The sequence below is a fragment of the Monodelphis domestica genome, chromosome 6 (assembly GCF_027887165.1).
Source record: "Monodelphis domestica isolate mMonDom1 chromosome 6, mMonDom1.pri, whole genome shotgun sequence".
Classification (NCBI taxonomy): Eukaryota; Metazoa; Chordata; class Mammalia; order Didelphimorphia; family Didelphidae; genus Monodelphis; species Monodelphis domestica.
In genome coordinates, this window is record NC_077232.1 from 44,946,902 (window position 1) to 44,971,056 (window position 24,155).

Sequence of the window (24,155 nt, forward strand, 5' to 3'; positions counted from 1 at the left end):
AAATAATATAGAAATGAACCAAATAAATCAACTATACAGGATACAAGAAAACAGCATGTCAGAGCAAAACAGAAGAGATGTACAGCGCCAAACCTATCTAATGACCTAATGATGTGAGTTTGCAGACATTATGTACTAATGTGTGGGGAATTTGGAGCTGATGTTTATACAAAAACTTGCTAAATTTTACAGCAAAAAATTATTCCTTATTTGATTTGTGATGTAAGTTAATAGCTGCAGCAAAAACATTTAGTAAAAATCTGTTCCTAGATTCTGGCCTATCACCAGAAGCTCCCAGAACAGGAGGGATCAGCTTTTTCCCCCACTGTTCTCCTCTGAATCCTGGCTGAAAAGACACTCCAGCTCCCAGCCTTCCAGAAGGCTCCATCCCAGGAATCCTCGCCTGCCATTTGGTTTGCTGATTTTAATCTCACAGGACTTTCTTACAGTGGCTCCACTATGCTGAACTGGCACTTGCTTCTAGAAGTGAGTTATTATTAAACTTGTAGGTCAATTGTGGCACTAACAACTCTTTGGAAGCTTTCAGCCACAGTGTACAATTTGCTGGTCTAATTAAATATTAATTCCAAGTGTTACATTTTGTGGCTAAGAGCTTTTATTTTCCATTATCAGTCTGGAAGAGAAAGAGGTTACAAGGCTAATTTAATCTGTCTTCCCCATCTCCCCCCAGCATTAAAGCTTAACTACATAGGGCATAAAAACATCATTAAAAATGCAACAACTCTTTATATAACAATAATAATGTAATTAATAGAGAAGACCTAAAGCATAAAAGCAGAACATAAGATCTGATATAATAACTTGAACAGCGCTGATAAAGCCAGCAGTTACAAAAGTTGTCCTAACAATGTTTTGTACAATCAAGTATCAGGAATAATCTTATTTTGGAGGGAAATATATCACAAAGATTTAAACGCAAATGAGAAACTACATAATGATAGATGAAACTTTAAATCTAGATTTCTCCAAAGAAAATATCTCACTTAAAATGGAAGGAAAAAACCTTGCAATTCTGAAAAGTTTGCAAAATAAAGGAATATTTAAAGAGGATGGTAGTTTTTACTCAGTAGTAAAAAAATTACTTAGAACAAGAAATATACATAGCTATAATAAATGAATGTATGTCCCTCTATATCTTTATTCTTCTCTGTATAGTATAGATATTGATTATTTAACCCTGTTTGAATAAAGTGAATGAACACACAGGTCCCTCCTTTTTGCTTCCAGAACAGTTGTGTCCACCACGCCTGGACACTGGGCATTATAAAGACTATGTATGTGGTCCAGCAGCCAAAGATTCCATATGCCCAAACAGATGACTCTATTTCCATACTGTGAAGGGACATTTGACTATTTAGACGATTTACACTTGAAAACTTTGGGCCTAAATGGCATTTCAGCTAATAACAACAATAATGTTAAAGCTACATTAGAAGAAACAAAAGCAGAGATTAGAACTATTTACCTTTAATTTGTTATAGTATGCTAAAATGTTCTGTGATTGGACTAAGAAAAGGGTCTAAGTTATACTTGTTTCATTTTTTGTTTTTATGATGTGTCTAAATTTACATTATTTATTATTTAGAGCTAAGATTTGTTTTTATATTTAGAGAGTCTATTTGGATATTATCTTTCTACAAAGAAATTTGACTAAGAATATAAATTAAATTGCTACATGAACTTAAAAGTGAATAAACATTTTGGCCTATCTTTGATTAAAAGTAAATAAAATAACTTTAAATGAGAATCTTTTTTTTTTTTTTAAAGAAAAATCAGGGAGACAGAAAGGCTTTCGTACTCATCAGACTCAAAACTATAAAAAAAATTGCAAATAAACACTGGTTGAAATAAAATTGTATGTAACTCATATACTCTTATTGGAGCTCCATACCAATCCTAAACACTCATAAAGCAGGTTAAAAAAAAAGGTTTAAAAAAACAGACAAAAAAGTAAAGAAAACATTTTTTAAAAGGGCTAAATTAATGGAATGAAGTTCAATGTTTTAAGCCACATTTTTCTTTATGCTATCTAAGACTCTGTCACCATCTCCAAGTGTTTTTGGTGGCTGACAACACCTAAAGGAATATAAGGAAGATTGAGATAAGCACAGGTTAGTCAGAAATCAATGGAATCTACACTCTTAAGTGCTGTGATTTTTAAAAAGCTTTTAATGCAAATAGCAAGAGATCAAATCTATACATTTCATCATTAGAATTTCTACTTAAAGCATGTTGAAAAAAGTACATTTAAAGTATCTAAAGTGTTGTGATACTTTTTTATCACAACTTATGTCTGAACCACATACATGTAGTTTATCACAAGGTATTATTATATTTCCCACAATAATACTCTTTTAACTACATAAAAATATTATTCAACATTTTATGATTGTGAACTCATAAAAGTGTATTAGCTTATCTCTGTGCAAATACCCAGTGTTTTTTTTTTTTAAGAATAAAAGATCTCACTCTGAGAAATTCACAAGCCCATTGGAGTCCATATCTCACAATCCCACATTACTAGTAGGTTCTAAAGCAGTCTGTTGTTTGACTTAAGTTTAGCTGCTAAAATAATCAGCATGAATGCAGAGGTCCATGGATATGAAAAGGTTTGTTTCTGAGTATATCTGGACTGAAACATATTGTAACATAATTACTTCTTCAATGGATCAAAGCTCTGGTATATTTATACTGTAGAACAATTTTTCAATCTATCAATTTAAATATAGAATATAACACTAACTAAACTTCATTTGGGTTTTGAAGGGGTACTAAACAATCTATTTCTTATGGACTTTACCTTAGTCAATTAACTTCTCTTGGTATAAAGTGGCTGATGCTAATAGGTAACAGTGGTTTCCACTGATGCAGATTTATGACTTAAGAAAGATGATAAAATCAACATAGACTGGACTGTTGCAAAGCATGGTGATTTTATGATAATAATTTGTGTGAGGCTTTTGCTGAACCAGCACCAGGTTCAAATCTTTGCCTGTTATAGAATCTTTTGAGATTTGAAACTAATCCTACTTTTAAACCAACACTGACATTTTGAAAACAGAGTTAATATACAAAAATATTGATGGTTTTTAGAATTTTGCTAGTATGTGCTATTATTTAGTCTATGTGATAGCAAGTAAGTCTTTATTATTACATTATCAGAATTCAGACTTACAAGGAAAATTTAAGTTGCATTTGCATTTAAAGCTGTATTTATTTTGAGTCAGTTGAAGTCCTGGATAATCTACAGTAATAAAAAGAACTACATTTGAAAGAGGAAACTTAAAAAGAGAAAATTAGAAAGAACAAAATAGAAAATTAACCTTCCATCTATTATTTTAATTGCTATTTTATAACTACAGCCTCAGATAGTGCTTTTAATTTTTATAAAATACCAGTGAAATAAAACTTGTCACACACTGTGTAAACATAATTTATATAATAGGCAAATTTTATTTTTATTCCTGTTTTAATTTCAGCCAATTAAATTGCATCCTGTAGTCAAGAAAGCGGTGTATTTTATATTTCCTTAAAAGATGAATGAAAGTTATTAGGTGACCACATTTTTCCCCCCTTAAGGCCAAATTTCATTACTGGAAATCCCTTAAAAGTTGAGGAAATCCTTTATAAGAACTCAGAGACTTAAATGACCAATGCTGCCTTAAAGGCTGTTGGAAATAGAAGTGATAATAAGGCAGAAGGAAGACTTCAACTTTAATTTGGAAATGGAAGACACATTCATCAACTAATTATAAATCAGATTCTTCACTATACAGACTTTTTTTTTTCTTCCCCAGGGCTTGCCAAGTGCGGAATGGAAGTTAAACAGCATACTGATTGTCTCTCTCAAAGTTATCGTCTTGGAAAAAACAAAAACTAAAACAACTCATTAAAAGTTAGAGCCATTGCAAGAATAGTTTGCTCACTGTTTCAGGGTAGAAAAAGTCTTGGGACACTGTCGCTGAGAAATATAATCATAACTTTTCTTTCAACATGTAAGACATTAACATTTCACAGAGATTCTTAAAAGTTAAGATAGTCTAGCGATCTTACTAAATTATGAATGAACAAGTGTGTAGATAGGGAGTTTAAAGAGAATATTTTCTCAGAAATATCATTTCCTTAAAAAAAACAAAAACAAACAAAAAAAAAACTACCCACTCCATCCCCATCTAACAGAGTTGTGAAAGGTTGAGTTGTGAGAATGTGAGCAGCTGCTGTTATTATAACTAAAGGTCTGTCTACTGCTCAAGTCTGAGAGACCACATGTTCGGCTGTCCTCTCATCTTGCCATCCTCACCAATTAACTATCAACATGGAGGGCTGTACACATGCTCTCGGGGGCTCTTTAACAGGCTTCTTGGCGAGTGGAACAACTACACAGCAGGACTCTGGGAACGGAGTAATGCAGGAGATAGGGAGCCTTCAGTAGTTGTGCTCTTCCTAATGACACTTTACTCCTTAGTTCAGTGTTTAACGAAGGTTGTATTAAGTTTAATCATTTCCACACAGGTTTTTAACACAACACATCGGAGCAGATGGCTCAAAAAACTGTATGGAGAAAGTAAGTCATTTTTGCCATTATACTGTTTATCAGAAGCAAAGTTTTTTAGTTTGTTTTTTGTAGGGGACACATTTTAAGAGATTAATAACATACATGATTTTGAATTCAATTTTTTTCTTAATCACACTCATAAGGAATAGTTTCTATAGATTTATTTCAAAACATGCTTGCTTTTTCTTCTAGATTATCCCACAAGGAAATAATTGCTAACCCTAAACAAACAAAAAGGTCAAGGCTTGATGTTCATACAGATTATTCCAGATGAAGATTTTAAAATCCTTCGTTTGCTCTACTTGTCTTATTCTATTGTAACAATGCGTTAACAGTGAACCTATGCCATTATTTTCCCCATCTTAACTTTTTCTCCTCTTTACAATTTCCTTAACTATGTGTTACTTGCCTACAATGAAATTAAACATGGGAAGAATGCCAAAAATACAATAAAGGGTAACTAATCATTACTGTACAAGCCTGACAGAACATTAACAACTAAAGTAAGAATGCTGATTGGCTGCTTTACAAATGGAAGAAATATGAATGTTCTGTGCACTTTGAACACAGGAATCCTTTATGGCACAGATAAAGACATTGCTATCACAGTGTAAATTATGGAATACTTTTTTCAGGCATCCCACATTTAAGCCTCTTCTCTTGCATTCAACAATACTTTGATAACTGCTAAATGCCTAGAGTTCTCCCATTCTTCAGGTATTCATTTTTAGGTCTTCCTTTCCCTCTATCTTTTACTAGGTAGTTCTACCTAAGTCAGTCGCACCACGCTGGCCCTACAATATCAGTTACTGGAAAACACTGAAATCTTGGCCTTCTTTACTCATACGAATTGGTCATGCTAGAGTAGAGTCAAGATGGAAAGTGTGTGAACAATTGTCTTTATAATATCATGATACTGTCAGGGTTCACTTGGCCTCCTGACTGTGTTTCTGGCACTGGCCCCCTGGATTCCCTCACATCAAAGAGTCAGACTAACTTTGTCAGTGCCTTTCTTTAAAGGAGAAAGAAAACTGGAAAATGCCATTGGTCTAAATCTTTCTAGGTTGCTCAGATTTCTAGGGTTCCTCTTTTGTGGTTTGATACTTTTTTGTGACTGTATTTTAGACTCTGCTAGGGATAATTCTTTTTTGTGGTTTTGACTCAATCTTGGTATCTAGCTTGATTGCTGTTCTACTAAATCCAGGTTGTAAACGCAGTATTTCCTGGTTCTGTAGGGTTACTTCTATCTACTTTCCTGACATGCCATTGTTGATTCATTGGATTTGGGGCTGGAAGGGGCTTTCAAGATCAATTTAGTCCAACTCCTCATTTTACAGATGAAATTTCCCAGAGAGAAAATGACTTGTCCGACATCATAAAGGGTTAAGCAGGATTTGAACCCGTCTGATTTGTAAATTTAATGCTTTTTACATTTTATCATGCTGTTTGACTTTTGCCTTAGGTTATGACACCAGATGCTGACCTATGTTATTATTACTAAAAGGAGTTCTGTCTTTGGCTTTAGGTAATGCCTAAATTTTAAACAAACTACTATATTGTCATGTGATTATTTTTCAAATAAGGATTATCTTAGATCTGAGGTTCTATGAGCTAAAAGTAATTTTTTTAGAAAAGAATCTTTTTTTTTTTAACTTGTCCAGGGCTAGGGCATAAAATTGCTATATTTTAGGAAAGCAAAACTGCATAAGGAATACAGACAATTTTCCAATTTATTAAAATACCACTTCTATTATTCTTTAATATTTATCTATAATATGCAACTTCATATTCTTGTCCAAATCCAAAATTCCTATTTTCTTCCCAAGATGGCCTCCTTTTCCTTATTTGTAAAATAGGGTTGGATTGAATGATCTTTAAAGAATTTTCAAACTCTAAATCTACAATCCCATGATTTCAAATTGTTTTACAACAATATATTTTTTTTCAATTACATGTAGAAATAATTTTTGACCATTGTTTTCTGACACTTTGTGATTCTCTCCCTCCCTGAGGAGGTAAATAGTCTGACATAGGTTATACCAGTGCTTTCATGCAATAAAAATTTCTATATTTCCCATGCTATAGCAGAAGACACATATCACATATGCCTTAAAAAACTCATGAAGGAAATAAAGTAATAGTTGGGGTGTTCTGATCTGCAATCAGATTCTTACAGTTCTTTCCTTGGCTGTGAATAGCAGTTTTTATCATAAATCCTTTGGGGTTTTCTTAGAACTTTGTTTTGCAGATAGTTTTAGTCCTTCACAGTTGAGCATCATACAATATTTTTGTTAACATATATACTTCCCTCCTGGTTCTGCTCACTTTGCTTTGCATTGATTTATATAAGTTTTTCTAGGTTTTTCTGAATTCTTTCCATTTGTCATTTCTTATGGTGCAACAGTATTCCATTACAACTAGAAACCACACTTGGTTCAGCCATCCTCCAATTGATGGACACCCCCTCAGTTTCCAATTCTTTGTCACTGCAAAGAGAGATGCTAAAAATATTTTTAAACAAGTGGGTCCTTTCTCCCCACCTCTGATCTTTTCTGAGATATAAACCCAGGAGTGGTATTGCTGGGTATGTATAGTTTTATGGCCCTTTAAGCCTGATTCCATATTGTTCTTCAGAATAGTTGTATCATTTCACAGTTGTACAAGCAGTAATTTAGTGTCCCAATTTTCCCACATCCCCTTCAACATTTATCATTTTCCTTTTTGGTCATATTAGCCAATTTGATAGGTGTGAGTTGGTATGTCAGAATTTTGCAAATTTGCATTTCTCTAATCAATAGTGATTTGGAACATTTTTTCATATGGTTGCAGATTTAATTTCTTCATCTAAAAACTGTTCATATTCTTTGACCACTTACCATGTGAGAAATTATTTCTGTTCTTATAAATTTGATGCAGTTTTCTATAAATTTGAGAAATAAGGCCTCTGTCAGAGATACTTGCTAAAAAGACTTTTCCCAATTTGTTTCTTCCCTTCTAATCTTGATTGCATGGGTTTTGTTTGAACAAAAGCTTTTTAATTTGATGTAATCAAAATTATCCATTTCATTTTTTGTCATATTCTTTGTGTCTTGTTTGGTCATAAATTCTTCCTTTATCCATAACTCTGACAAGCAAATTTTTCCATGATCCCCTAACTAGTTTATGGTATCAATTGTTTATTTTGAGATCAACTACCCATTTTGACTTTATCTTGAACAATTATTATTTTTAACCTTAGTTCTGCCCACAACACAGGGCCACTAATCAACTTTCATCATTTGCTTTCATCTATTGTCCTCAAAGACTGATCACATTAGTATCAGAGGGCCAGGAAGGAATGTTGCCAGGCCATCAGATAGAATCATTTAAATACTGTTCTCATCTACAACCATTATTCACAGAAGAAATCCCTGTGTAGGGACCTGACAGTCTTTTTTAAAGTTTTTAAACAGCAATAGCAACTTTAACATAAGGACTATTTTTAAAATGAAGAATTAGTGGTTGTCAGGATGAATTCAAAATAAATAACTTTCAGAGAGCAATTTTGAACTATGTCCAGAAGACTACAAAGCTCCATATGCCCCTTGACCCAGCATTACCACTACTAGGTCTATATTTCAAAGATACCAAATAAAAGGAAAAGGACCTATATGCATATAAAAAAAGAGCAGTTCTTCACTGAGGTGATGACCATGAATTGGGGAATGGCTGAAAAAGTTATGGCATATGAATAGTATTGTGCTATATGGCAGGATGCTTTCAGAAAATTCTGGAAAGACTTAAATGAATTGATGCAAAATGAAATGAGCAGCAAGAGAATGTACTTAGTAACTATACATAGTAACACAACACAATATTGTATGACAATCAACTATGAAAGACTTATGATTCTCAGCAATACAATGATCCAACACAATTCTGAAGGATTTATGATGAAAATTTCTATCCACCTGTAGAGAAAGAACTGATGGGAGTCTGAATGAAAACTGTTCTTTGAATTTTATTTTCTTGGGGTTTGTTTGTTTTTGGTCATTGTTTTCTTTCACAACATGACTAATAGGGGGCAGCTGGGTAGCTCGGTAGCTCGGTGGATTGAGAGCCAGGCCTAGAGATGAGAGGTCCTTAGGTCCTAGGTTCAAATCTGGACTCAGACACTTCCCAGCTATGTTATCCTGGGCAAGTCACTTAACCCCCATTGCCTAGCCCTTACCACTCTTCTGCCTTAGAACCAATACACAGTATCGATTCCAAGATGGAAGGTAAGGTTTTTAAAAAAAAACAAACAAAAACAAAAAAACCCCATGACTAATAAGGAAATATGTTTTGCATGACAACACATGTATAATATATATCAAATTACTTTGCTGTCTCCAGAAGAGAGGAGGGAAAGGAGAGGAGAAATTTTTGAACTCAAATTTTTAAAAAAATGAATGTTAAAAATTGTTTTTACATATAATTGAAAAAAAGTAAAATATCTGAAATGCAAAAAAAGTACTTTCCTTTTATCTAATTAACTTGTCTGATTAGCTGCTTTATGACTGATCAATATGAACATTTTCTTCTGAAGAGGTCCAGTTATTGGGCTACTAAAATTTTAAACCAAATAATCAAATTATAGATCTAAAATTTTTTTTCTTTTTGAAAGAAAAAGAAAAAATAGAGATATAGGAGGATATCTGGAGAAAGAGTAGGAAGGAGAAACATAAGGAAAATGAGAGTAACATCAAGTATCATGTAAACACAACAGGTAAAAATCCCTACTTCAAAAATTGAGATTGCTACTAATTTTTAAGGTATGTCTCTAAAATGGTGGTATATATATTCCATTCAGATGTACTAATGCTAGAAGGGATCTTAGAGGTGTGCTTTTTAGTCCAATCCTTTGATTTTATAGATGATGAAAATTTGACTCTAAAAGAGGCAAAATGATTTTCAAAAGTCACAAATTGGTCAGTGGTTGAATGAACCAAGGCTTTGGATGATTCTGGATTTCTAAATCTGAGTCCAATGATCATTCCAAGCAATACACATGCTAGTGACTAAACTTCTTTGGGGGAATGGGATTAAGATTTATTTAATTAATGTTCATTTATATATTTTATTTTTCACCATAAGCAATAGGATTTCTTAGATTCTGGTGATCTTTTTTTAGGGTGGTTTAGTAAGGAGGTCAAAGTGTTGGCTTTTTGTTCTTTACCAAAACAATCAAAGAGAAATACATGTAGAACAGGAAGACTGAAGCCAGAAGAATACAAGATTCGGAATTAGAGGATTTGGTTTTGGATATGGGCTCTACTACTTCCCAAGTAGGATGTTATTGCCCCTTTCTGTGTCTCAGTTTTCTTCTCTGGAAAAAAAGAGCATTGTTCTAGACAATCTCCAAGATCTTTCCCAGTCTTGAATTCTGTTCCCATATCAAACCCATATCAAACCAAAGCCTTTCCTTTCATGGGAGACCATGCCTTTTGTTTTTCTTGTCATCAGAGTTCTATTTGGAAGTTACAGAAATATGGATATTTACTAGTAAGAAGAAGTCATTAGATGAATGAGTTTCTGTTGCAATTGAAAAATGGGTATTTAGAAAGAGAAAATTGAAGGGCAGCCCTACTGCAACACTAAGGACATAGCTAGAGGAAGGAGTACCAACCAGTAGCATCCCTCCTTTGGAATAACAAATGCACAGAATATTGCATGTTCTGAATATAAGCTACATCCTTCTTCTCATAACTGACTTATGTAAAATTAAATGTGGCAGTGGTTTTTCCAGAGTAAATCTGTACGTGCTTAAAAAAAATGAAACAACTTTCATAGAAATCTCATTTTAAGAGTACAGTTTATATTGGAAGAAGAGAAATGGGAGCATTTATTCAATAGACCGCTTTAGTATGTAAGTTTCATAAACAAAGGGGGCGTAGAAAAATTCATCTAGAAGAATTCTCAAATCAATTGAGAATTTATGAAAAAATCTAAAGACAAGACAATTTTGCAAGCAGGTTTTTCAGACCCCTTTATTATGGAAGCAGCTCAAGAAAAGACATGTTTTTAATTACCACTCCAAAGCCTTAGGTATTTCTGATTGACTCATGATTTAGAAAGCCTCACAAGATGCAGGTAGAGTTATTTACTACTAGTGAAGAAGGGATAATGAGGGGAAAGGAAATGACAATACTATTAAAGACCACCTAAACATAATGTAAAATCTCATTTGCAAAAACCCAATGAAATAAAAAAAAAGGAATTTTATCACAGTATTCTTGCTGGTTCTCCAAGGTGGTGTTTAAGGATCACTAAATTAGCTATAGTTAGCTATCTTATAATGTTAATGTTTATACTACAGTATCTAAATTGTCATTTCTGCTGAAGCACTGAATAATTTTCACTAGTGTTAAAAGTTTCCATAATAATATATAAATGGGATTTAAATTACTTTGTGAAGATCATCTTCTAAAAAAGCTCTCTCCTTATTCCTGGAATTCTTCACTCCTCATCTCTAGCTCCTGGGTTCCTTGGCTTCCTTCAAGACCCAACTAAAATACCACCTTCTAAAAGAAGCCTTTCCCAATCCTTAATTTTATTTGCCTTCCCTCTGAGACTATCCCAGTTCATTCTGGAATATCTTATTTGTCCACAGTTGTTTGCAAGTTTTCTTCCCCATTTGAATTGTGAGTTCTTTGAGGGCAAGGATCCTTTTTTTTAGTTTTGTTATCCCCATTACTTAGCACAGTGCCTGCCACATAGTAGGAGCTTAATAAAGCTCCCTGACTGATAAAAAGAACTCTACAAACAGTAACAACTTTACTTAAGATGATAGTCCCAAAACTCTTGAAGTATCGGGAATATTTTTCATCAAGAGCTTTGTCGCTGCTCCTCCTGAGCTTTTCCCAACAGCCAGTCATTGTTTCTGTTCTAGGTCAGTTGGTGGATTACTCTAGGTTCATTATCAAGAAACACTAAAACTGTGAATCTTAAAAATTCTCAGACTCTACCTTAGAACATTTTTGGTTAAGGCTGCTATCTCCTTATTTTTCAATGAAGAGATTTTAGTCAGGAATGTAGGTGGGAATTCTAACATTACTCCACCCATACCTTAGGCATACGTTAGGGGAAGATAAAGTTGTAAACTCTTGATTGAACAATGAAAAGTCCCCAACCCATACTTAAAGTGAAGCAAGAACCCTTAAGATAGGAAGAAGAGCAGTAAGGGATAGGCAAAGGTGGTTAAGTGACCTGCCCATGGTCTTGCAGCTAGGAAGTGTCTGAGACAAGATAGGAACCCAGAACCTCCCATTTCTAGGCTTGGCACTCTGTCCACTGAGCCACCTAGCTTCCCCCTTGGCATTAAATCTCCAGTCCATGGACACGGCTTTACTTGCTGTTCCAGAAACATGATACTTTGTACTTCTGGTACTTAGCACAGTATGTGATATTTATTAAGTACTTAGTAACTGCTTGCTAATTGAATTGATTCAAAAACTATTCAATTAAAGAATACAAATGGGAAAAGGCTGATAATAATATTCAAAGATGTTAGGAGTAATGATAAGTCCTAAATACATCCAGCGTTATAACAGTGGCAAAAACAGACATGTTACCCACTGTATTCTTTTTGTTATATGGTAGACAACAGGAAAAAAAAATCAGAAGTGACACCTTATGTGAAGAAAGATGACATATTGAGGCTATTAACATAGTCTAGTTAAGTATGTAAATGTACTATTCTCCTAAGAGCTACATCACAAACTCATTTGATGCCTTATTATGGCATATTCTTCATCCTGGTTCTTAAAGTCTTTGCCAGCAAACTGACAACTTTGGCAGATCCCACTAAGTAGGAAAGGCTTTAGAGGTGACTCAGCAATGGAGGATATTTCTTATCTGTTTGGAGACATTTTGTCATGGGAAAGTGAGCTTCTCAGTGATGATTTCACTAGGGAAGGGGGAAACAATTCATGACTGATCCAATTAGGTATCATTAGTAATTAGGATTATTAGGAATAAAATGGTGGCAGTTTAAGAAATGTGGTCAGGGGAGGAACCTACTTTTTATTTCTTGAGAAAATAAACAATGAAAAAAATAAGGATGGTATTAGTCATAAATGGAGATAGCCTCATGCTAGGGAAAGCACTATCCTCCAGAAGGTCATGGGTTACCATTCTGTAGCCCAGAAGCATCTTCTTAAACACAGACAGTATTTAAGAATGGTACAAGGTTTGGATCTCAGGAATGCTATATCTGTGGTTTCCAATCTTTTCCTGATGGGAAACCAAGCTTGATTTCTTTGATGTCCTAAGGCCATTGCAGGGGAAGCCCAGGGTTGTTGGATTCTACTGACAATAGGGAGGTTGATGGGTGTGGGATAAGGCAGGTGGCTTTAGAGACTTTCTGCAACTCATGTATATGAAGGCATGGCTATGGAAATCCACCAAGTCAGAGTATGCAATCATTTGGGAGAGCATAATGAACCAAGGGTTAAGTCCTAAGATGCAGAAGAATAGCATTTTTTCAGTGATGGCAAATGAATAATTAAAAAGATTGATAAGATTAATTCAGTGACAATTTCTTTCTAGTGCAGGATTATTCTCTATAGCATGTTTTTAGTCTTGCTAAGTTACTTTATTCCCCCCATTTGCTTTAATTATTATTTCTATTATGATGCATAAAGTACACAAGCTGTTGAGATGCTACAAAGCATACTCAAAGGATACAATCCTTATCATTATTTTACTAAGGGAATGATACAAACACATCCTTGATTTTAAAATCTCAAAGGATTGATTTGTTTTGTAGTATCTTTTAATTCACTCTATTATCTAAGTTGCAAAACTTGTTCTATCTTCCCAATATTAGCCCAGTAAGTTTTGCCATTTCCTCAGTATTTCACAATCAACAAAGCATCTTTAGATGGCTATAATATAGTATGAAACTATGGCTCCAATACTAATTTAAGTGTCTAAAGTTCCTGTACTTTAGGTGTTGTTAAAATGGAATTTTGAAACATTACATGTTAATAAATTACAACAGATGGTGTAACACTAAGAGGTGTTATCACATTTGAATAATACACAATATGCTATTGCATAGAGAAAAAATAAGTAGGTCAACAATCACCAATCAATAATCAATCTATCAATAAACATATTTAAAGTACCTACTATGTGTCAGGCACTGTGTTAAGTACTGGAGGGAGATAAATATATAATTTACAAGAGAATTTCCTACCAAAGAGATCTAAAAATATCAGAAATGTGACTTACAAAACAAAATGTGACAAAAACATTTGACAATAATTTGACTAAACATCTATTAAGGCTTTTCTTCTTTTAGCTTAAAAACATATAATTTTAAAAAAATCTTCATTTCCCTACCTGAATTAGATGTGATGGCACTGTGATGATACATGCTGACAGAGACATTCTGAGAAGACCACGGAGAACATATAGAAATCTTGTAAGACTATGCATATGTTCAGGGGTGTCAGCACAGCAGATGTCATCTCCCCACAAAGGTGAGCCAAGACTCTGAATTCCAATTCTTAAAATGTTTTTTTGTTTTTTCTAAAAGAGAATGGGAGAAAATGATTTGTTAATTTTTTTTTTTGTTAACTATTGGGGCATATCTATCTTACATTTGTCGGATATATGCTGTTTTATTTACATAACAAGCGGATCAAAAATTGAAACCGAGATATAATGTAAAAGTAAATTTATCAAAGTATTGAAATGGGGCAACTAGATGGTTCAGTGGATAGAGAGCCAGGCCTGGAGATAGGAGGTCCTGGGTTCAAATCTAACCTCAGAAACTTCCTAGCTATGTAACCCTGGGCAAGCCACTTGCGTATCATTGTCTAGCCCTTACTGCACTTCTGTTTTGGAACCAAAACTCAGTATTGAATCTAAGATGGAAGATAAGAGTTTTTTTTTTTTTAAGTATTGAATGAATTTTGTTTGCATCTTATTTAAAACCCTTACCTTCCATCTTAAAATCAATACAAATACCAGTTGCAACACAAAACAGCAATAAGGTCTAGGCGATTGGGGTTAAGTGACTTGCTCAGGGTCACACAACTAGGAAGTGTCTGAGGCCAGGTTTGAACCCAGGTACTCCTGATTCCAGTCCTGGTGCTCTATCCACTGTACCACCTCACAGGTCCTGCTTCAGATATTTATTAAAGTGAATAATTTTCTATAAAAAGCTGAAGTAGAGAATAAAATTAATTTTCTTACCTTTTGAAAATAAATTATTTCTAAAAATATGAATGAAACCATCAAATTTGAATCAGGGCAAAGAGTAAGAAATTGTATCAGTTTGTTAATTTATATAAAACAACAAAGATAAGTTCAAATGAAAAAATTCAAAATTAATTCCTTTGAAGTTTTTAGATTAAAATATAAGCACTCTTGGCTAAATCTTGTTATTTAGCCATAGCCTTAATTTTTTTTTTTTTGGTATTCTATTATAACTGACTGTTAAAAATTTAGCTTTGTGGTTGATAGTTTAGGGAAGGGAAAGTTATTCTTAATTCCTTATCTCTAAAGAGGCTCAATCTTATTTTTATTGTTTTGAAGTGTTTTAAAAGATAAACTTTCAGGATAACATAAACAATCTTCAGTAAGTGCCTCTTATGATACATACACTGTGTTAAGAACCAGTTATAGGAAGTCACAAATGAAAGTCTCTGACCCCAAAGGAACTTACATCAGCGGAAAATACTTTCGATTACTAGTTGAATCAAAACATAGGTATTGAATGCAAGGTATTTGGGGGGAGTGGGTTGGGGAGCAGAACACTGGGAGACCAGGCTGGGGAGCAGAACACTGGGAGATCAGGCAAGGTCTATTTGAGGTGGTGGTGTTTGAGCTGAGTTGCTAAGGAAACCAGGGATTCTAAGAGGCAGCAATAAAGAGGGAGGGTTTTCCAGGAGAAGGGGGACAAGCTGTCTAAAGGCCCAGAAATGAGAGTTGGAAGGTTAAGGGCAAAGCAACAAGATACCAAGAAAGCCAGAGTGACTTAACTATGAACTGTGTGAAAGGGAATAATGGGTAGAAAGTCTTGAAGGCAGGTTTTAAATACGAAACAGAGAAGCCTATATTTGCCATCATTATCATCATCACTTACATTTACAAAGTGCTTACTATGTGCTAGGCACTGTGCTAATAAGCACTTTAAAATTCCCTCATTTGATTCTTACAACAACTGTGCAACGTAGGTGCTATTAATATCCCTCTTTCCAGAGGAAGAAACTGAGACAAAAAGAGACTTGTCCAAGGTCACCCAGTTAGTAAGTGTGAGGTCAGAATTGAACTCAGGTCGTTTGGATTCCAGGCCTGGTATTCTATTCACTGGACCATTTGGCTACCCACCATAGGCAATTAGGTACAATCTGAATTCCTTGACCAGAAGAGTGACATGGTGACAAAATGGTATAGTGAAAAGAGCATGGAGTTTAGAATCAGATGTCAGTGCAAATCCTGCCTCAGATGTCTGCTGCCTTTGTGACCCCAGATAAGTCATGGCCTGTCAAGGCCTCATTTTCCCCATCTATAAAATGAGAGCATTGGATTAGATGGCCTTCTAAAGTCTCTTCCAGCTTTAAATCTATGACCCAATGAGTAACATTTTGGCAAGCAGTTGGGGCCTGGCTTGGAGAGAGGCTACGTGGAGAGGGCAGCCCTCAGTGAGTGAATGAAGAGCAGGTCCATGCCAGGCAGAGCAGTGCTTGCTGGGGGTTGCATTAGCATGGTGCTCCCAGGGACAACAGAACTTGAGAGCAGGGATTGGGGTGGGGGGAAACGATGTGTAAGGGAGGCAAGGGAGGTGGCAGCCATAGAGGAAGGGGTTTTCAATGCCAGGATGAAGTGTTGGCATTTTAACTTGGTGGCCACAGAGACTCCCTGAAGGTTTCTGAGTAGTGCAGCGAGTAAAAATTAACTTAGTGACTTAGGAAACTAAAGGCCCAAAGCTGAGACTCCAAAGCATAGAGCAACCTTATAGGTGATAGGTGACCTGTGGGCCAGGGACAGTAAATTTTGGCTAGCCAAGTTTGGGGCAACTATCTAAGCCATCCCAAAGAAAGGCTTATATGAACTATTTAATATATAAATATTAAATATAATATATTAATATATTATTATATATTATATAATATATATTATAAAATAATAAATATAATATATTAAATATATAAAACTTTCTAGAAAAACTGGGAGAGAATGAAAATAAACATCTGCCAAAGAGTAACATAATTCAGACAGGAAAAATATCAGTTGAACATTAGTTATTTAAACATGTTTCACCTAGAAACCTTAATGGATTGATATTCCATGATGTTTAAGTATCTTGTCGTTTTGAGTTGGCAGGTTTGTCTAATGTTTTCATTTTATAGTTAAGGAAACTGAGGCATAGGGAGGTGAAATAGTTTGACCAACATCATGTAACTAGTGGAGAAAAAGGTCCAGAATTGGAAACCAGTTTCCTTGACTATAAATTCAAAGCTCTTTTTAGTGTTATGAAGTTATTACTAAGGCAAACAGTTAGAGGTTTAGAGCTGGAAGAAACCTGAGATTCCATCTAGTCCCATTATTTTAGAGATGAGAGAACTGAGGCCCAGAGTCTAACTGATTTGCCCAAAGTCATAAGAGTATTAATTGGCAGAATAAAGCTTCATCCTCAGATCTTGTTTCTAAATCTTGCGTTCTCTTCAGGGCTCCAGAAAGACATCTATCATCTCTAGTCATCATGGCCCAAAAGGGGAATAAGGAAATCCTAGGACATTCCTGGCCAACCACTTTCACTACTAGGCCAAATAAAACATCAGTTACTTTGAATCAAAAAAACTATTCATAATGATACAGAAATCCTATGAAATGAAATCCTTTAATTCATCAAATAGGTATTTTTCAGCCTGGCGAATCTTGAGCTGACAAGTAGGTAAACTGTTTATTCCACTTTATTCAGTTATTTGGTTGAGGAAAGACTGAAATAACGATCAAAGGTTTTAAAGTTAAGTTATAGAGAGAACATGGAAAGAATGAGTGATTAGAACACTTCAATTATGAGAAGGGATACTGTAGTTTGGAGAAGATAAAAGAGATGTTATTGGGCCAGAGTGGTAGGGTTTAGGTTTGCATTCAGAAGTGTAAAAATAGACTTGAATCCAGGACTTCAGTTCCCAGAAGGCCTTTCTCCACTTCCTCAGAATTCTCACCTGGGCCGAGAGCAAAATCATTATTTAAAGGGTCTCCGCCCACGGCAGGCTCTCTTCTCTTCCTGTCTCTGCTGGCAAACAGACATCTCTCATGATGTGAGTGAAATTTGGTTGGACCTCATGGCCCACCTAGCACGTGCTTCTCTTGCTTGTATTTTCTTTAATCCTTGACCTTTAATAAACCTCATAAAAATAATACTCCTTGCAGAGAGAAACTAATTTTTACCTGCCTAAGTTTTCCCCAAATTTTAATCAAAACAGTAGGCACCTCTGGGATGTGTGGGCACTGTGACAAGGAAATCACTTTAAAAGACTGATATATATTAATTTAGGTCGCCAAGGAATTCAACACTGACAGCCTTCAGTCATAGTCTTTCTTCAATCTTTCTTTCTGGATACTATGTTAAGTCTAGAATAGGCTACTACGGATACAAGATATCCTCTTGTAGAAAAAAGGGTAAATGAGTTAACACTTTCCAGCAAGTGGTAAATGTCAAGGCATTTTGTTGTTAGGATAAAGAAAAGGAACCCCACAGAAAAGTCACTTTGGTCCCCCAAATTTATGCTAATTCTATGTGGTTTTGGATGCAGTGACTCAAGTATAGCATTGGGGCTAGATCATATCTAGGGATGGTCACAGGATCATTGTTTTAACTAGAAGGGCCTAAGAAGAATCTTTGCCAATATTTGTTTGAATTTCAAAGGTATTCCTAGTGGAAGAAACAGAGGGGTCAGAGAAAATGGAGAGAAATAACTCTTCTGATTAGAATCTGAATAAATCAAATATCATCAAGAATCCTGTTGACATTATACACTGAGATTGCAGTTTTGTTTTAGATTCTCCAAAACCAAAATGAGATATGAGAGAAGCAAAGAAGGCCATGAAAAATCCTGAAGAATAGGGACAAAATGTATAGTTAAGGAATGGCAGCAATATTTTGTTATTGGCTAGACCCACTTTGGATAAAATAATATCTGAGTCGTTAACTTTTCTTTTTCATCATCATCATCTTCTTTATCAAAATAAACTATTTATGACATGTGCAAATGAACATGCTGCTTATGCTGAGCATCAAATGCAGAAAACTACAGATGCTGATTCCCTGACTTCAAAAATCTTGGAATCAAAGACTGGTACACTGATATGGACAAAGAAAGAACCCAATAAAATGCTAGCCCAAATGACTGAATGACTAGCATAGCAATTAAATACTATCCAAGTCAAGAGTGAGTTCATGGAATGGGGGTTAGAATAGGATATTACATGAACAGGACAGAGAGGATGAAGGATTTGGATTAATTCGGGAACTTAAAAATATACAGAAGTAGACGATCTTATGCGGTTCTTGATGTTTTCCGGACATGCTGCCACGCCTCTCTCTATTCAGAGCCTCTCAGAGCATAACTATCACATCAGAGACCATTTCAGGGTTACATGCTTACCCGTGCAATGAAACACTCTAGCATGGTGATAAAGAACATTAGGAAAGGTATGCTTTTTGTCTAAAGAAAGCAGTTAACGGCAAGAAGAACCACTAATTTAAAATTCCTGAGATAGTCCCCATATTTTACACTACAAATTAATGAGTCATGTTTACCATTATGGATTGAAATAAGGAGCTAAATACGAGTCACAAAAATTGAGTTGTATTTATATTATTAGAACTTTCCAGTTCAAATAGTAAGTGAAATGAATTTCAGCATTGTGTTTTCACTGTGCATTTGAATGTATATTATAAACTGTTTGTATAGTCTTAATTCATAGTTTAAAATTAAACTGAATTATGACAGCAGTTTGTAAATAACTCCATGAATTTCCACTGATGAAATGCACTCTCTCTCATTAACGGGCTGTGTTATAGCATTTTCTACTTCTGTCCTTTGGAAAATAAATCTATATGCCCTGTTCTAAGTAGCTGAGTTTGGCTGGAGGAAAAAAGGGGAGTTGAAATAGGCATTTTCAATTTCTAAAATGGGATGAATTCTGGTTTAGGAAATTACTTTGAAATCGGAGTGATGACTCTTGAAGAATCAATGATAAATGAAAATGTGGCATTTTAAAACTCATCTAAAATTTTTGAGAAAGAAACAAATTGAGATTAATAAATCTATATGCTAATGGTCTGGAAAACTGGCCTAAACATCAAATATAATTTAGGATGATATAAAATGAGAGACCTTTCCAAGGACTATTTTTAGCTTAATTGCTTTCAATTTAAACATTTCTACACCTTTCCATTCTCATGAAAGTAGTGGTGAGATTTTTTTCTTTTAACAAAACTAGATTCAACTTAGGGTCAACCAATTATAATATTTTATATAAATATTTTTTTAGAATGTGGAGCTATTTTCACACCTAACATCTAAGAAAAATAAACATTTTTTAATTCTTAATCTAGTGATAATTTACTTATTGCTATTTCCTGGGGGTTGTGAGAGGAGAGGGAAAGGAGGGAAGATGGGAAGGGGGGAGGGAGAAAGACAGGGGAGAATGAGAGAGAGAGAGAGAGAGAAAGTGTGAGAGAAAGTGTGAGAGAGAGAGAGAGAGAGAGAGAGAGAGAGAGAGAGAGAGAGAGAGAGAGAGAGAGGGGAGACTGACTTTGCTGCTGTCTTTGCTTTCTGTATGCTATAAAATTTCCTGCTATCAGACCTGTCATCCTGTTGGAGGAGCAGCAGCAGCTCGGCCCACTGTACTGTGGGAACTGTTATGACATGCCTGTTACCATGGTTACCACAGCAAGTGGGGGAGAGGTGCCTGTCAGAGACCAATTTACCTCTCCAGACGGGCACTGCCACCAAAGGGGGGACATGGTGCCCATAAATCTTAGCAGGGAAGGAAACTGGAGCAATAATAGGCAAAACAACATTATTCTAAATATGAACTACCACAATGAAAACCACCAGGCCAAAAAAAAAAAGCCAACTCCAATGTGGCTATATCGATATATCTAAGTAATGCTCTTCTTTCATGTCAGCAACCCACATAAACAGGCAAACCCACAGGCTTTAATCTGTTATTCAAAGTGCACAGCTAAATGGGACATAGAATTATTACATATTCTTCCATAAAGTGAGTTCTAAATTGTGGTAGTAAAGTTTGCAAATATATTTTAACCTACTTGAATTAGAAAAATATATATATGTATACACACACAGACACACACACAGACACACACACACACACACACACAGGACATATCTGATAATCAGGAGAATATATGTAACTGATTATGTTCTTCACCCCACCAAGATTCATATAGGAGGGACTTCTTTATTTGCATTAAAAAAAAATGCTTTGAAAATATGACTGCTTAAACAATAGAATTTTAATGCTACAGCAATTACTTAAAGATTAGAACAGAACCAAAATAAATAATAATTCTGAGTGATAATGGAACCTAGAAATAAGTTTTCTCCTTCTTTGGCTTGATATCTTTAACATGGGGAATTTTGAAGATTATCTCAAAATAAATGCTTAATTTTTTAAGCTGTCTGAAAATTTAGCTTTTAAAATATTTATAATGCTTTTTTATAGCAAAATGAGAAATGCAATTTTCACTCAATAAAATAATTCACAGATTTACATAAAAAGAAATAAAACTTTTAAGATGATTTACTTTCTACACAGAGGGAATTCTGAGGGAAATCCCAAGTTAAAATATAAAAAATAATATTCCTGAGTGTTCTGCATCTTACATTTATTTTTTTAAATATAGTAACTCATCTATTTTAGTAGCTGCCAATGGGCCCTAACAAATAATTATGGCTGACAGGACATTTACACATCCCACTTGTATCCAGTGAGAACAGAGCTAAGACTCCAGAAGCACATTAACATATGAACCATGGCCGGCTCTGCCTCTTTACGTCATTTCTGCTTGGAAACTGCCAGTTCACTGTTTATTCCAGGACCTTCTAGACCCACCCCTAGAGAGACCTTTGAAAACAACATTCTATATGTGATTATAGAAGACACTGATGGTGCTCAGTACCTGGGGATTGGAGCCATCGAATCCTTGCTCAGATATGACTCTCTGGATGAAGTGAAGAAGCTTCGTGTAGCCATGGTTCAGAGCACTGTGGGTAAGAAGCTCATGGTGTATAAATGAGTTGATTCCATAGCACATACACAAAAGTAATTTAAAATATTAGGTAAACATTAAGTTCTTGAGCCACAATGAGTTAAGCATTTAGATAAAAGACGCAAAGGAATAAAGTTATACTTGTGAAGATCCTAAATATAAATGAAGATATTCAGAGAACAAATTGCAATTGCCTCATGTTAACTACTTCAGTGCCCCTGATATATCGGGAAAGGTAAAAATCTGTGGAGACCAAGATGGCTTAATTATGTCAGGCTCAGTTACCTCCTAGAAAATTAATGATTTAATGAAGCAACCTAAAAGATGAAACCACTATAGCATTTCAGGAGTAATCATAGATAATTAACACATAGTTAATGAACTGCTATGCCAAGTACACCTGATCAATGTCCTGATCACCTGAGCTCATCTTCTAGCAGTTTTAATTTTCTCACAATAACCTGCTATAATAATAGTAATTAAATAACTTGATCTTTTAGCATAAATGAAGAAATATTGGTACAGTCTCTAGTGAATTTAATATTTGCTCTCTTTCTTCATATATATAAAACACGTATGACAATCAGGATAATGAATTCTTGGCATCCAGTCTAAAATTACCTAAAATAAAAATATTTCTCTCACAAACATGGAAACTTTGCCTATTACTGTCAACTTTTCAAAGCATTTTGTAAGCATTGTAAAGACTAAGATAATGAGTTATGGAACACGGCTGTTCCATATGCACTTAAGATGTGCTCAGGTAGTTCTGTGGGCTAGCACTCCAGGGATAGGAATGTATTTACTTTATGGTGAAAACATACAGCAATCACCTAGAGTCCTAGAAAGAATAAATGCTTCAAAGACAGACTATTTTGAAAAGCAGTGAAACATAAATGGTAGAAACTAGCCAATATAATGAACAGACTGAACTGCTGTGAAGCAATCGGAAGCCGGGTAGCTCAGCACACATATTCAAACAACTCTATAAAAAGGTAGTTATTGTTGATTAACATGTGGTTGATCTTCCACAGCTGGGAACATAGAAGAATGTGGAATAAATCTAAGTATAAAGGGAGTACTTAAGAATGAAAACATATTTATTAATCCCTCTGTTAAGAGAACATGATCACAGAATAAAGGTATCCAGAGGTAGTAGCAGCTATCATTTTCCAAAATGGAGGCTATACTTGCAGACAAAGTGGAAAGGATAATACCTACTTTCTGCTTGTTTTCCAAGTGGAGGAAAGATCTCCATTGGGAGGAAATATTACTAAAGGGATAATGTCTTTATATAGTAAGATGTGCATCTATACTGGTTACCTTAGTTGACTATGACACTCATAATGTTTGAATATGATAGGTTCAATTCCTCTATGAGGCAGTGAATTTTGCAAAGGAGGGGGAAAAAACTCAACCTATTTCTAGGATATAAATTATATCTTAATCCCCATCAATCATTTTGTGAATTCAAATACTGGTCAAACTGAGTCAAGGCAGTAAAATATGAAATACTTAAGGAATCCTTCCACCACTGAAGAAATAGCACAGAATTCAAGACCCATTTGATGGTGGTTCATTAGTACTTCATATATTTATGAGGCAAAGCCCCTTCCTCATATACAAAAGGTGGGTTGGGAGTCAAAGTTCCCCTAAGTAGACAGTTTATTATATTATTTTTACTTCTGTGGATAAAATTAGGTGTGATATGTCTTTTTATCCTAGAATACTGTATCACCTACACCACTCACACACAATATCTGTGGTTCATGCCACAACCATACTTTCTTAAGTAGATTCAATTCAATTCAGTATCTAAAGTAGGTTCATTTCAATCTTATAGTGGTAGTCTCTCAGTGACCGAGAATGACAATTGTCTTTGTGCATTATCATCTATTGATGTACCCTCATGTGGCTTTGGAGTCCAAAGACTGAGGCGCACAGTTTGTGGCACATGGGGCCTGGGACGCCAGTTGTTATGGGAGGTGCGGCTGTGGCCTGGTGTCGGCGTTGACGCGCAGCGGCAAGACGTCGACGTCGCTCATCCTCAAAGGTGGTGGCGGCCTGGTTAATGTGGTTCGCCAGCTGCTTCTGTCAGAGGCAGCGAGTTCTAGTGGCTTTGGTGTCATGCCAGCCCACTTCAAGTTGGACTTTAGCTGATCCTTGAATCTTTTCTTTGGCCGGCCTTGTTTCCTGAGTCCAGCTGACAGTTCACCGTAGAATACCTGTCTTGGTATTCGCGGTGGGTCCATGCGGATGACGTGCCCAGACCATCGTAGCTGGGTTTGGAGG

At 35.2% G+C, this 24,155-nt stretch overlaps 1 protein-coding gene across 1 annotated transcript in view; it reads right to left on the reverse strand.

Moving 5' to 3' along the window:
• The window catches only part of ELP4 (elongator acetyltransferase complex subunit 4), a 281,026-nt gene that overhangs the window by 162,335 nt on the left and 94,536 nt on the right, over positions 1-24,155 (reverse strand). Inside the window, exons 6-7 of the mRNA XM_007497217.3 lie at positions 21,774-21,858; positions 13,943-14,131 (exon numbers count right to left, since the gene is read on the reverse strand). Coding sequence (XP_007497279.3) covers positions 13,943-14,131; positions 21,774-21,858 — 274 coding nt within the window. The remainder of the gene's footprint in view (positions 1-13,942; positions 14,132-21,773; positions 21,859-24,155) is intronic.